This window comes from Epinephelus fuscoguttatus, linkage group LG17 (assembly GCF_011397635.1).
Source record: "Epinephelus fuscoguttatus linkage group LG17, E.fuscoguttatus.final_Chr_v1".
In the NCBI taxonomy this organism is placed as follows: Eukaryota; Metazoa; Chordata; class Actinopteri; order Perciformes; family Serranidae; genus Epinephelus; species Epinephelus fuscoguttatus.
Window position 1 is genome coordinate 14,363,415 of NC_064768.1, and position 15,801 is coordinate 14,379,215.

General features: G+C 39.2%; 1 protein-coding gene across 3 annotated transcripts in view; it reads left to right on the top strand.

Annotated features, from left to right (window-relative positions):
• pleca (plectin a) overlaps positions 1-15,801 on the top strand; it is a 141,625-nt gene that overhangs the window by 14,142 nt on the left and 111,682 nt on the right. For 2 of the 3 annotated variants that reach the window (XM_049602647.1, XM_049602649.1), the window contains exon 1: positions 13,586-13,896. In XM_049602647.1, coding sequence (XP_049458604.1) covers positions 13,806-13,896 — 91 coding nt within the window. In that variant the 5' untranslated portion in view covers positions 13,586-13,805. Of the gene's footprint in view, positions 1-3,164; positions 3,379-13,585; positions 13,897-15,801 lie in introns of those variants that run through there. The other variant, XM_049602641.1, reaches the window with a different exon arrangement.

The following is a 15,801-nucleotide window of genomic DNA, read 5'->3' on the forward strand; positions in this document are numbered from 1 at the left end:
ATTGAGGCTATACATATGCACATATGCTATACACATGCATATGTAACAACTTTCAGTGGTGCCTCTAGGCAGACTTATCTGCTGTGTGTGGGCTATTTTTAAAGTTATGAATTTTTAACATAACTCTTTGACTAGATGCAGCTCTAGTCTTTCATGAAACTTATTCTGCATTTTCTTGAAGTATCTTTTATTGCATATGAAAGACTGAATCCTGGAAGCCAAGCTGAACCTGTAAAACCCCAGTATTAGCTGACTGGTCAGATAGTGGCAAAGTGCCCATGTCTCCATTAGGTTACATCAATGAACTGCCACAGGAAAGTATTGTGTGTTACCGCTCTACTTTCAGAGGCAAACACTGTTAGTTTGCTCATGAAATATTGGGGTATGGTGTGATAGGCTGACTGGCAGAACATGAGTTTTCCTGAAAAGGAAACTTCCACATAGGTTGATTAATAATGTGTAATGTCAGTATCACTTCTCCTAATGATAATATAAGAAATAAATAGTGTTGCAGTACTGCAGCCCTAACAACAAACAGCAAGTAGCCAGGAATAGCATTGAGCTAAATCATAACCTGAATGTGAACTGTATCTAATGCATGTAGACATTACTCCTGGGACTTTGGTCCTGTCTGCTCCTGTCCAATCAGAGAGGCTGTGTCGGTGCAGCCAGCGCCCCTGTGGGGAGCATCCTGAGTGCTGGATGGTGACTCAGCTGAAAAAGAAGGTGGGAGCGTGGTGACGTTGTACAGTGCATCAGCAGCACCGTCCCTGCTCCTCACAGCAGCTCCCTGAGTGGGTCAGGTCTCAAGCATTTTGGTAAAAAATACTTCCTCATCAGACAGCAGTCTGAGTATTGGGCTGCAAGAGTAAACTTTTGTCCTGGTTGCTGCACATTAGGTCTAAATATAGATGCTCCAAAATAGTGCTGGGAAATCCTAACTTTTTGTGGAATCATTTTGTGGTAATATGATTGCATGGTGTTGCAACATTTTAATCATTCTCAGAAAACTGTAATTAATAACAAAATGAGTTGTTGGGGTTTTTGTTTTACATATATTATGTACTGCAAAGAGCCATCCCCATACGTTTTTCACAGGGGTGGCCAAATGGGACCACTGAGAATCTCAAGGTGGCACACAAAAAAGAAAGCCATGACTGAGTGTCAGGAATTCTATGATATTGTTGTAGTAGGCCTATATAGGCTAGTTGAAAACTATGTCAGTATGGGAGTTAAGGAATCACATGTAGATATACTTTAGTTTCTTATTTTATAGCAAATGTTAATTGTTGATAACTGTTACTGATTATCTGATGTGCATAGACTAATGCAGGTACATTCCTTCATTCCTGAGCACAGAATGAAGTCATGCTCAGTGTGCGTTGTAATGCAAGCTCTGTCCAATAGTGCTGATATCAGGATGGTGTTGTTGCTGAAGCATAGCTCCCATCCTCCAGTTCACCCCAATCCCAAAGGAATCATAGATATGCCGCATTCAGCTCCTTTTAAAAAACAAATGTACAGCTTTAATTTGATATAGGCTATAAATTAGATATATACTGTATATTGATTGCAAGCAAAAATTTTACTTGAAACAAATTCATATTATGATATAGATTTCAACCATATTCCCTAGTCCTGCTCCAGAATATTGTTAAATAAGACCTTTTTGTCTCCAGCCAAAATATAAGATCACTGAAAATTAGCATTAGAAAAAGGCATATAATATTTGAAGACTAAAGGCTACATTTTTATTCACAGCCAGTAATATTTTCATTCATGGATGAGGACACCTGGGCTTACCTTTAGGCTTACAACCTTTTTACTAAAGAGAGCTTTGCATTATGGGTTGCTTTTAGCTTCGAGTTAATGTTAGCAACTTTATACACAACCGTTAGCAGGTGTTTCTAGAGATGATGTTAGTTAGTCAGCCCAAAATATTTCAGGTTAGCCTTATTATATTAGTCCAGTTTAATTTTCTGCTGACTAATGTACGTTAGGACATTAACTTGTTAACTAACAACCCGAGTCCCACTGTTGAAATAATCGCGGAATGGACTTTACAGGAATGTCTGTCAGGCGGCTAAAAAATAAGATGTCAATAGAAAACGGTGAGTACACAGAGATAGTTAGCGGTAAAGTTAGCCCGCTAACAGTCAGAGGAGGTCTCAAAATGGACTCCTTCCAAAGGTTTGACCATGGGCAATTTGGTGAAAAATATTACTAAAACTACAATAAAGGAAACTCTGTTAAAAGTTAACAGAGACGTGTTTTTAATTGAAAGCCATTAAATTCAACAAATGACTGAATTCAATGGTTAACGTAAGCATGTTGACCCTCTCTAGTTTGTGATGTTTACTCTATTTTTTTAATTCTATTTTCATGCAATTAACTTATCTATATACCCTTAGTATCGGTTTACTGTGGTTTAATCTAAACTGAATAAATTAAGTCTAGAATGTAAATGTAGGAGCTGTCTAAGGGCGACCTTGTTTTATTCAAAGTTTGTCTTGTCTTTAAAAGAAAGGTCTTCATCCAAAAACAAAAGCATGCATGTCTTATATTTGAGCCAAATATTTTGTAGAGCTTTGTTCTCAGGCATGAAGGTCAAACAACTTTATTTCTGAAAACAGTCAACTCCTCAGTAGTTCCTTTTGTCTGCTTGAAATTGTGAAAAACACGAAAACTACCTGGTGGTCTGGTACGTCTAATATGTGGTGATTGCAGGGTGATACCAGTAAGGGTGATATGGAGAAAATCAAATATCACAATATTTTTGATCAATTACCTCGATATTGATGCAGCAACAATAATGTAGGGTTGACTATTGGTGGTTTCACATGATATTTACGCAATAAGATTTTTGATAAATAATCCTCAGTGATGTGGATATAATGACTGAGTGGTTAAAGGCAAATAATAGAACAGTCAGAAGAAAAATTACACCACTTTACTGTAATACAGCCTTCAAAACCAAGAAAAGGCTGTATCCAAAATCTGGGATGATATCTAGGCTTATGTTATGGTATCAATATCATATTGATATTTTACCCAGCCCTACAATCCATAATAAATTACAGTAATTACAGGGACTGTCTCTGTTTTGTTCTGAGAGGTTTGTGTTCCTCCACGTATATTGTTTTCTTCTCACTGTGTCCATCCAGACTATGGAGGAGGTGAAGGAGAAGCCCAAGAGGAGGCCTCTGGTCAGGGCTGCATCAGAGGAGAGCTCCAGTGATCTGAGTTCAATAAGTTACTCTCCATCTCCTGGAGACACTCTGCCCTGGAACCTGCCCAAACACCATCGCATCAAGCGCTCCAAGTCAGCCTCAGGAGATGTGCTGGATCCAGCAGAGAGGGCCGTCATCCGCATCGCAGGTATGATGTTCACATAGAAACAAAATGGAGGTAGAAGTGAGGGGAATGTATTGTCATTATCAGTTCATTACCAGAAACCTGATCTTGTCATAACCTATCCCCTGACCAATGAACTGTCCTGACCTTAACTAGTCAAGGTCAATGCCTCATCCCCCAAACATCTCTGCACATGCATAGAACAAATTGGGTTTCCTGTACAGATTGGGCAGCTACATGCATGTGTCAAAAGACATTATTTTTAAGTCCTGCATTCTCTTTTTCTTAAGATTCCTGCTGTAGTGCTTTTTCATAAACTCTGCTGCAACTCATGTAGTATTTTACGATGAAGCTCACCTCTCACCAGCTGCTACTTTCACTTTGGGGTGTCTTTGTGATAACTGTCCTCACTGAGACTGCTGACAAGTTGTGACTCTGTTTGTTGTATCATCATTATATTAGCTGTTGTCTAAAATGTGCACTTCAAGTTTTCTGTCAGTGCTGTTGGCAATAGACTCAGGGCTTTATATTACAGAGCTGAGCATCCTTTGCATATGCTGACAGTTGTATTGTGAGTTGATGTCTTGGTTCTGTTCAGCTCTGTTTGTTTCTACTCTTATGCTTAATGCTGTTTACCTATATACAGAAGCACTGCCATTTGTGATTAGATGTCTGACAGTGACAGACCTATGTTTCCCTTGGTTGTTGTTTGGTATGTGCATTCTGATGCTCTCCTGCTGCTGACTTTGGTAAAGGTGATTTTTCTAAGTATTATGGACTGAATTGGTTGTTGCTGTTGTTGCCTGTGGGCACATTTGCTCTTTGTGTTTATTGATGTAAACATAACCGTGGCCGTGTGCTCAGCCCATTCATATAATTAATTCCCTGTAATGTTGGCTTCGTGGCTTTTGTCCCACACAAAAAGGAAGTGTTATTTACATTTTGTCTGCACACTTTGTATTCAGCCAAATACATTACATAAAAGTAATGGGTTTATGTGACAGCTTGTTTACTACTCTTAATATCACAAATACAGCTTAACTGTTGAAGTCATGCTCTGTAATTTACATGGCTGCCACACTGAGCCGCTCTCACTACCAGCCTTAAACCGGCTCCCATTTACTGATGATCATCTGTTGCCTATTAATAGCACAACAACATTTAATAAGAAATGTTGTCTGCTTTATACCATAAATTTTATGGGATTTTATTTTGATAACCATCTGCTGCACAGCTTGTATGTATCACACTGTGGCTGCTTATAAGGTCAATTGTTGGGTTTGAATATATCCATCTTAATTCACTAGACCAGGGGTCTGCAACCTTTGCCATTAAAAGAGCCATTTTTGACCAAAAATAATTTGAAAAAATCTGTGTGGAGCTGCAAAACATGTTTGAGCCTTATAATCAAGGTAAATAGCCTATTAAGTCTAAATTAGCGTATACTTATGGTCTAAATAAGCATTTGTTAATATGTTTTACCACAAGGTGGCCACTGTGCAGGGCACTATTTATGATTATTTGGTACTTAAATTTTGCAGAGCTGGCAGTGAGAGCAAACAAATCTGTCCACGCACTAGTACATTCTCTATTTTATTCAATTTACTTTTTTGGATTTGGCATCCATAGCTAACCAGCCACTGCTATCGAGGTTCAGCAACATTTGGATTCATAGAATGAATTTCCATAGAATTCTTTTCTCAAAGGTTCAAGGAGCCACTGGACAGGGGCTAAAGAGCCACATGTGGCTCTGGAGCCATAGGTTGCCTACCCCTGCACTAGACATTATATTCCTTGAAATGTCAAGATCTACTGGTCCAAATTTGCATACATACTTTACACCTCAGAGACTCTTTGAGGAAGTTGAAAGAGATAGGTAGTGTAACAACATTATTGCCATCTCTCATTATGCTCATTTATTCCCCTCGGGGAGTTTTAGATTGCTTGGGAGGTTTGCAGCTCCTCCACCTCTGTTAACTGTCTGAACACTGAGGTATGGTTCAGATGATGTGACTCGCTGCCTCAGCACTTCCTGTTGTGGGTATTGAGTCCATACAGTCTCTTCGGAACACAAACAGCAACACGACTACTTTCTCCCCCCTCCTTCGTTGTCTCTGATATTGATTTGGTGGGGTGGGGTACTGCAGCACTTCGGCTGGGAGTTATTGTCTCTGAACACACAATAGCAGCAGCAGGATTGTATGACTCCAAGTACTTCTGCAGAGCTGGTTGACGAGCTGGAGTTTCAGGAGATACTGGGATATGTGATTGATTTATTTCTGGAGTGTGGAATTTTCACTTTAATGTCCTTCTCATGACTTACTGTAGTAACTGTACTGCCTCCAGACCAGGATGCCGTCGGCTGATGAAATATATTAGATAAAGGTGACTGTATCAATGTTGTCTCATTGGATTGCTGCCATAATGGCCCTCGCCTGATTCATTAGCCTTGTGAAACACATACAAGGCTGGAGCTGCAGCTTTATCTCACAACAAATGGAGACAGGACCATTTGTTATCAAGCTGCAGACAGTCTGAGAGGCAGACAGTGTTGGCTGATACTAAATAAGATGTCAGTGAGACAACATCAAGGTTAGAACATGCTAGTTTATTGATCAGATAACTGTGACTCTTGACAGTTGCTCTGCTGATGTCTGTACAGTAATAATGATAAATATAACACAATAAAGTGCTGATGAAACTAATGAAAAGAATACAGTGATACAGAATAAGTCAGCAGAATTATAGAAAGGAGGGTAGTGAATAATCCTGATTTATCATGTCAGGTGTTGTTATAGTCATGGCTTATAATGTCCACCAGGGGCTGAAAGGCCTAAAATGATTAAATGAATAAATGTGTAAGTGGGTTATTTGCTGGACACTTGAGGTGCTTTACATCAAGGCACATGTAAAAACACTCATTTCCTACTACAAGTGCCAGGCTGTCACAGCCCAAAAAACTGTAATCAACTGGAAAAAAAAATAAAAAAAAAATCAGTGTACTAAGTGATAGTGTTGCACAAATACAACATGACTATTAACCAAAAGTAGAAAAAAGTAGTATAATTTCATTAATATTTTTGTTTACCTTCATATAATTTCACACCATATCACTTACTAGAGAATATTAAAGTCCAAAAGTGACAAAGCAGCATTCTGAATAAGTTATTTGGTTAATAGCTGACAGAAACATTGTGTAGAATAGTCCACCTTCCACCTTCTCTCCCCCTCTATCTGTCACTTTATCCCTCCCTCTCAAACACACACACACTGTACCAAATTTCAGGTACTGGAACCAGTACCCGTATCAGTTTAGATGTGAATGTTATCCAACCCTACCTCTTGGCTCATGTATTTCAACAGTTTACACATAGTGCTTGAGCCCTGATTTGTGAGTGCCACGCCAACAGCGATTTGCCTCTGACCTGGGGTCTGACTGGGTAATAGTCATAGCTGGGTTAAAATCTTACTGAGGTTAAGGTTTTTAGCCGTTCTCGCATCCTGGCTCTAAGGATGAGTATTTTGGTCTGTCAGTTGGTCTTTGAATAGTTTGAAAGTGCAGGTTATCGTCTTCTTTACTGTATTCAAGCATCAGTACATGTGAATTGACAAAGTTCTGGTGATAGTGTATGAACATGGTGTCCATAAAGATTGGCTTCTTTTTTGGTCTGTGTTCGGTTCCTGAATATACAAAATAACATCAACATTTTTAGATCTTTTTTTAAATGTTCTGAATTTATAACCTGTAATCCTGTTTCTCAGTGAGAGATACACAATGACTCAGGCTGTGTCATGCCCCACAGTGTGGGAGAAGAGTACAGAGTTATTGCAGTACCAGTACCAGTGAATTGTTCCATATTTCATCCAGGAACATTGCTGAAGGGTGTTTAACTTAACCTAACACAGAACAAGAACAAGGATATGAGACAGAATGAGGAGGAAATACAGAATTGGCTTTTCTTTATTGTTTTCTGTGAGAGTACTCCTGTTTTTTCCTTCTGAATTAGATATCCTTACTTACTCTTTTATTTCAGATTATCCCAAAGTTACATCTCATGCTCAATTCTGAGCTGTTTAAGAGAGACATCCATGTTAAAACTGTACACCACAGATATGTCTTAAAATGTCATGCTGTAGTTTCTTACTTTGACCTGTTTTCAAGGAACACTGAGTTGAGAAAATGTCAAGGGGTCTGGTTGTAACAGAGTCAGATAAATTATTCAGAGCTGCTTTCAGTATTGGATTTTTGCAGTTTTTGTCAGAATATTGACTTGTGGATCTGTTATTGATTTTACATTTTACAGTCTTCACCGTGGCTGCTAGCATCAGCAGTGTGTAAGGATATCTTTGGGACTCCTGTGCAGCTGACAAGTGCAAAGTTTTGTTTGTTTTTGTTTGCATGTGAGTACTGTGATCAGACACATGCATATGGTTTGTGCAGTACACATGCTGGACACTAGAGGACAGTATTCAAAAATAAAGTGCACTGGAGCGTGTCTGCATGCTTTTCAGTCCCTTCACTGACTGTGCGGTGTTCCTGCTCATAGTATACTTTGTATCTTCTTCTATAAACCATTTATTTAATTCCACTTAATTCAAGTTCTTAATTCATTTTCTACATGTAGAATCTTCTAAAACTACATGTGTGCACAGTAATAACATGTTGAGCTGCGTCAGTGAATAGAGCCAAGGCTCAGACTGCAGGAAAAAACAGAAAATTATATGCCTTGTCAGGGTCATTGGCCAAACAAGGTTGTGAATTACACTTTGCCTCGACTTCACCAAGGGAATAATTGCATTACATCACTGTACTTTATGTCCTCTAAAACTACTTTGCAAGGCTATTTATGTTCACTCGGTCAATAAATGTATTCAAATATCTCATCAAAAATCTCTAGGTTTTTTAAAAAGACAGTCTGTCTGTGTTTTATTACAACTTTAACCGCTGAATGCAAACATAAACATTTACTCGTTCATGTGTGCTTTACTTGTTATGTAGATGTTCCTACAGGACATACTTTATTTTGAGTATAAACGTAAATTAAAAACTTTGTGCCTTTGATTCATTTTCTGCATGACCATGAATTTGATGTCATTGTTTTTCAATGCACAACTGTCATATAAACATGCTGACATCAATAAAAGGAATTGATAAGCTTGTAAGCATAGGATTGGAAAGTTTGGAACTGGTTCTCATCTGGAGCAGGTTCTCGATTCCCATCTGTATTTATCAGATTCATGGCTGTTTATTGTTGCACTGCATGCACTGTAAGTTTTATTTATTTAGCTATTATCATGTTTAATTTGATCTTATTTAACTCTAATCTTATTTGAAATTATTTATTTTTATAATTTAAAAAGTGCTTCACAAAACATTTACAGCATGTGTCAAAAATAAATGCACTGGATTTTATCACTGAAGAGGTTAAAGGTGACCTGTATGTCGTCTCAGTGACTTTAATTACTGACACTGGAACAGTAATGCTAATGTGATTACTGTTATATATGACTTGAGAACACATTATTGCTACAAGGATTGTATTCAAATAGTGATTAGTATTCAGGCTGCAGACCTGTAAGCAAGTAACTAGGCAAGGTCTCCCAAACACAAGTCAGTAAATACACAAAAAACAATCCATGAATAGTGAGCTGGCGGTCGTATCCTTCCTTAGATGGGTTGCTGCTCTCTTTTCTCTTAGCAGAGAACATAAATTAGTGGCACAGCCGTGGCAGAGAGTCTTTAGTTTGGTGATGTGTGGGAGGGCTGGTTGGCACTGCAGTCATTCACTTGAGCCAAAGTCAGACAAGTAGACAGAGAGACAAAAGTGACACTTTCTCTCTGAGAGACACCATCCGCTGGCCAGTGATGAGAAAACAGTGGGATGGTTTTTTTTTTACACACATACTGTGGCAAAGAGAGATTCATACATTTCCCCATCAAAGAGAAATATCAGAGCCAACTTGTCCTCTAAGCAAGAAATCATTCAATACATCATTGAGCCCTCAATTTTAGATTGGTAATCTGTGAAACCATCATTGTTTTTCTTTGATGAGCTGAGCTGTCAGTAATGTGGTGGTTTGCACCGCACTTCTCAGAGGTGACTTGTCACTCAGTTTTTGCTGAGTAGTGACAATGTTTTCCTTGATCTTCTGTTGATAAAATTTTGACTTTCTATAGGTGGTTCTCTTTTCTCTGACTTCTTTTCATGGTGCCTCTCAGATAAACTGCAAGGTTCTCTGCCTTTTATTCCAAACAAGCCTCTGCTGTTACTTTTTTTAGTCTGAGTCTGACTGATAATGTTTCTTCAGGCAAATATGAAATGTGATACTTAAGTTACACTCTTGTGGCTGAACATGCAGCTGTATGATGCGCACAATCATACTTTATCAGGTACCATGATGATGATGATCTGTAGTCAGATTGCCTGCTCTGTTGTATCAAATCAAGTTAAGTGCTACTGTTGGAGATGTTTTAAATTCTGTTCAAAAAGTCTGATAACAGGAATTTGTGCCTAAAGAGGTGTGTATACTATATAAAATACTCTATTATCATTACAGCCATAATCTTGAATTTCAACTGTATCCCTGATGTTAACGATTTGATCTGGAAAAAATGAAAGATCTTTTTATCTGAAAAATCAGTTTCTCCCAGTTAATTTAGTCAGTAGCTGTATGCGACACTCAGAGCACATATGATTTTGAGTCTGAGCCATGATTGTCTACACACAGCTCTCAGCATGGAGGTGACTGAGAGACAGTGGCTAATGGATAATAGTGCTAACAGCGCGGTAATGGTGCTGACAGCTGTTTGCTGCTATATAAATGATCTGGATGTCGTAGGTAGATCCTCAAGTGTTTATTAGATTCAGTAAAGTTGGCTGGATTTAGACATATGTTCATTTTTTGCATGCATTTTGAAGATTGATGGAGTTTTAAACACCTCCATTCAAAGTGCCGTAGGTGCTGGAACTCATCACTGATAAACATTATAAGTGTAAGAACTCTTTTGCAACTCAATTTTAGGTCATAACTCACTGGTTGAGAAACACTGCACTTAGTTTCGACGCTCAAAGTTGCAATGCTGTACTTCATTCAGTTGACTCAGGGTGTTGAAATAGTTTTCACATTCCTGACTTGATGGATTTATTTATGTTCATTTTGCAATTTGCAGTTTCATGCTGTTGAAATCCTCCGATTTCTTTCTGATAGCTGAGTAAACAAAAACTCCCAGCTGTATGAGAAAGTGATAACACAGACATATGTGCTCTGGCTGCGAGGATACCTGCCATATTTTGTTCCTTTTACAAGTCAGAGTGTAGAGGCATTGCTATTTCTTTTATTTTTTGTCAAACATTAATTTGTAGGACAGAGTAGAGAATTTTTAGATAGTACTCAAGCTGTGCGGCTCATACAGATGCACACACATAATTACAAGCCCATGATGAGATGACATTTAGACACTGAGATTCTGTAACATTTTCAACCTATCAACAACAAATAAGGCGGTCTATTTCTGTTGGCATTTGTTAATGCATGAGTAAGTTTGTGTGCAAAATCAATTCACTAACTGTTAGGTAAGTACTTGCTGCATAATAATATAATGAAAACAATAAATTAAATAACTTTTTAGAGTATAAATCTTAACATGCCGTGATGGCTGAATAATTGCTGAATTCAGCTGCTTCAGCCTCAGGGTCTTGATATTGTGCATGCTGGCTCACTGTCAAGCTGTCATGGCTTGTTGGGAAACTGCATTGGAATGGAGCGGACATTAATGTTATTTGTTCCATCTGTGCTTTTCATTGTTATGGGAAGTATAGAATAACTCCCTCGTTCACTCAGTTACAATCCATAGTTAGTAGATTACCCTGAGTGAACAGTAAGTTATAATTTTGGACACTTATGAGTCATCAATATTTACCACCATCACTGACACTGACAGGTGTAATTTTCTTTTAAAAGTGAAGCATCATATTGTGTGGTTTTTAGCAAGTAGTGTAGCTACATGCTATGGACACAATTAGAATTTAGACAATAAATAGTCATATTAAAAGTAAATATAGTGATCTTATCTGATTTAACTGTCAACATATATGCCACACCATCTATGATAACTAGGGATGCACGATAATATTGGCACCTCGTCAGTACTGGCCGATATTGGCATTAAAATGAAATGAACTACTGGAATGGGCCAACATGCTGATAATATCGGCACGTTATCGGTATCAGCCAATATCGGCTTTAAATTCAGGATTGGTCAACATGCTTTTTTGTATTTGCACAATGAATGAATATTACATACATTACATGCATAATACGACGTTAATTCCACTATAGAAGAGACTTGATCTCTTAAAAATAGGTAGGAAAAAAGTGGATATATCAATATCAGTAGTGGTCAGCCAAGTAAGTTATTATTCATCGGCATATCGGATATTGGCAAAAAAATTCCAATATCGTGCATCCCTTATGATGACTCAACTTAGGGTGTCAGTTTCAGTTAATTTTGCTTTCGATAGCCCGACACCCATTAGCCGTTAACTAGCCAGTTCATTTTCAAGAAAAGACGCGCAAAATGTTGTGAAATACAAGATGCATTTCTTTTTTTTCCTGGCACTCCATTGAGTCAGTGTGAACTTCACCACTGCATTTTCAAGCGTAATCCATTAAGAGGTAGTGAAATTTTAATGTTTTGTGATGTAAATGACTTGCCTTTCATTTTCTGTCAGCCTTATTGACAGACAGTTGGCTAGCTGCATTAACGTAGTGCCCACTGTTAACCTTCCAGCTAGCTTGTGGTGCCGCTTATTTGCGATTGCTTCAAGTAACGCCATCCTGGTGGTGGGGTGATGTTGCATCAGGAACATGGTGGCCACCCTCTGTTCACCCCCAGTTTGCCTCGGTGAGTCAATGGCTTCATTTTGAGCCCCAAAACCCCTTTGACAGTGTGCACTATGTAAATACCACCAGCTGTACTAATATTGCTATTGGGGCTGACAGAGCTAACAGTGATAACATAGTTAACAATGCTAAAGGTGGTTTACATCTGGGGCAACCTGGGGGGAAGCCGGAAGATGGCCACCATGTTTCCACTGTAACGCTGTCGGGTAGGGGTGGCATTATTGCCGACTAATAAATAAATCTATAGACTGACATGCGTGACATTCTTGACATCCCTGGTTATTATTATAATAATCTAATAACTTAATTGCAAAATCCTCCAAAGAATAGGCTAATGATTTGCTCTTATCAACTGTTGAACTTTATCTAGGTGGACACACAGCTTTTTGGAGAGGAATACTCTTTGAATGATTCATCACAGTAAATTTCCTCTGAAATTTTTCTGTTAGATTAAAGTTCTCAGTGCTTCGTCCAAGCACCACTTCCTTGTAGGAAGGTTCAAGTGCAGCCATAGTTTATCTTGGCGTCCTGACACACTATTGTCACTGCTTCATCTGAGAGGGTCTGTGATGTCTCTGGATATAATAGTGAAGTAGATGTTTGCTATTTTCTTGGCACTTTGACATTTGATAACATTAACACTCCTTCAAGTGCAGGCTCTAAGAGTTGGACTCTGTTCATATCTTACACTGTAAATGACTGGAATCTGCTTCATTTAGAGTTTCCCACAGCTAAATCAGAGCAGGGTGGCTTTTGGAAACATAACAAACACAGATATTTTCTTCTAAAGGAATTAAAAGTACTGTTTAAAGTTTTAACTTCGTTCTCCTTTACTGTGGTTGTAAATTTCACACATAATCAGAATTGTTCAGCTGTGTGATCCAGCACTGACCCAGTGTTTAGGCCTGCACTGAAGAGGTGTGGTCCTCTGGCATTAATGTGTAAAAATGTGCCGTCATTCAGTTTTGGGAATATGACGTGACTTTGAGGAGAACCATGTAAGTGCTCTAGGAGTTTTTTTTAAAGCTGTGAATAGTACAGGATCCACTTGACGTGCCTTGTCCCAGTTTCTCCAGCAGCAGAACTCAAATAACCCCACGCAGCCTCGTCATTTGTTTTTTCATGGAGGTAGCCATGTGTGTCCCTGTATCTGGGGTGGAGTTGGCCTGTGCCGTGTGTGTGTTTGCGGGACCTGCTGGTCTGCCTCAACTGGTATCTATCTTTGTGGTGTGTGTTTGTCTCTGTGCCTTTAAGAGGAGGGTCTGATGTGTGTGTGTGTGTGTGTATGGGTATTTCTCAAGCTGAGGAGGGGAGTGGTGGTGGTCTGGAATGAAACCTAGAGCTTTAGAGGGAATTCTGTGACTGAGTGTTGGTGAGGAAGAAGGTGGGGACAGACAGATAGGTGGTGGACAGCCAGCCAGGAGGGCTTTTATCAGCACTGAGGGGACAGAGAGTCAAAGAGAGGTGAGCAGTGCCAGTGGAAAGTTTAAAGGGAAGTTTCAAGAGAGAGGAAGGTGCCCTAACTCCGACCCAGTATCTGCCAGGCCATGTCCATGCCCATGTTTGACCCAGGTCAGCGGCTGTCAGAGGAGCAGGACTATGTGCAAGCCTATGAGAACGTCAGAGAGAAGTATAAAGGTAACAGCTCCCCCCTCTTCTCTTCTTCAGTGGCTGTCACTGTACAGGTGATGTTTAGAGCATGTTTGAATAGGAGGTTTGGGGTGAGTGAGTGCATGCTTCATGTTGACTGACTTACCAGCATTAATTGGTTTCATATTGATTTGGACAGATGGAAGTTGGTTCAAGAGGGCTCTCTGTGGGATCTAGAAACAGGAAGTGGAATATTTCTACTGTAGAAATGAGACTCAAATGTGGTCTGACACCTTTGCACAGAGCTTCTAGAGAGATATCATAAAGTTCAGTGTCAAATATTTGTTATTAATATAGTGTGAGACCAGTGGAAGTCATTCAAAGAAGCAACTGGTTTCCTCTGTGGTGATTTTGGAGAATTTAAAGGAAAGATTTGTCTCTGAGATGCAGGAAGCAGAGCTGTGGCCTTCATGTTAAGCAATTAAATATCAATAAAACACAAAGAAGTCCTAGTCTGTGTCCTCTTGTCTGAGCTGGCTGCTTTCTTTGCATACAGGGGAGTCACTGTGACAGTGTGGGTACAGAAAGGTGAGACATTTGGCCCTTGATTAAATGGCACAGGTCCAACAGTGCAACATGAGGGATAAGAGCTACATGCCAACAAGGCTGCACATGAGAAGGACATACACCTGATTATGTCTGGGTAAACACTGCAATGACTAAATAGTCTTTTTCATTTCAGAAAGCAGACACAGGAAGCAGGATCAACCTCAAGATGTTCCTGTAGGTCATTTGCTTACTTGGTTCATGAGTCTGAATTTGACCAATGCAAAACCTGGGAGGGAATCATGACCTCTGTGCTGCAAGAGGCAGCAGGTTAATGCTGGATTTATACACCGTTCTACTGGTTTACGCATAACAAAATAAAGCTTGAATAGTTAAAAAACTGATCCAAAGTTGTTATTTGATGTCAAAGTGTACTGCCTAACTGATGCTCAACACTGACCTTCTTGACCTTGTAGCACTCCAAGACCAAACATCAAAAGAAGAGCCTTACATGATGCACCATTATGGTGTATGCATGATAGTGAGAGTCTGTGTGTCACTCTTGTTTGAGAATTTGAATTTGAAAGCTGTTTGCCCATCTTGATGATATTACGTTCTAATCCAGACTAACTTGCTTAGAGCACTAAAACTTCCTGTTTTAGTTCACATGTTGAATTAAATTTGTATTATGTTGGAGGTAGGGCTGTAACAGTACCTATATTTGTTCTAAACCGTCACGGTATGGGAGTCATGGTCCGATGATTGCAGCAGCATGCAGAATACATGATATGTAGATTGATGCATGTACCATGGCACCAAAGTTCACAAGCTTGAGTTCTGTCTGGAAACATTTAGCCATTCGCTATTAGCAGCATATGCTGAAGTTAGCATAACAAGTTGATTGGTTGATGAGCGCAAATGAACTACTACCTTTACTGATTAATTTAGCTATGAATAAGTTTTACATTCAGCCGAGCTTACACGCACAACAGCGATTGCGACAGCATCAGCGAGAAATAAGAGAAGCCTACTAGCCAATCATGGCATAGCAGATGAAATGGACATGTGGCCCTACAACCTCAACGACCCCCTTTCATTAGACTTCAGTTCAAAATCATGGCAGAAGATAAAATGCCTCCGTCTCTTTCAGAGGAGGCACATACACATCCCTGGCCATACATACATATCCTTTTTGTCCTCAAAATGACAATTAGCAACAGTAATATTATGCACTGCCTACTTTGTCAGCCCAAAATGGTGGACATGTCAACCTTCAAGAATTCGACATTGACAGCATGCATTTTGTAATTTCTCTGTATCTGGATATGGCACTTTAACAACAGTTAGTTATTACTTGTTGAACACCTGTTTAAATGTCATACACTGATGTAATAAATTGCATCTAAT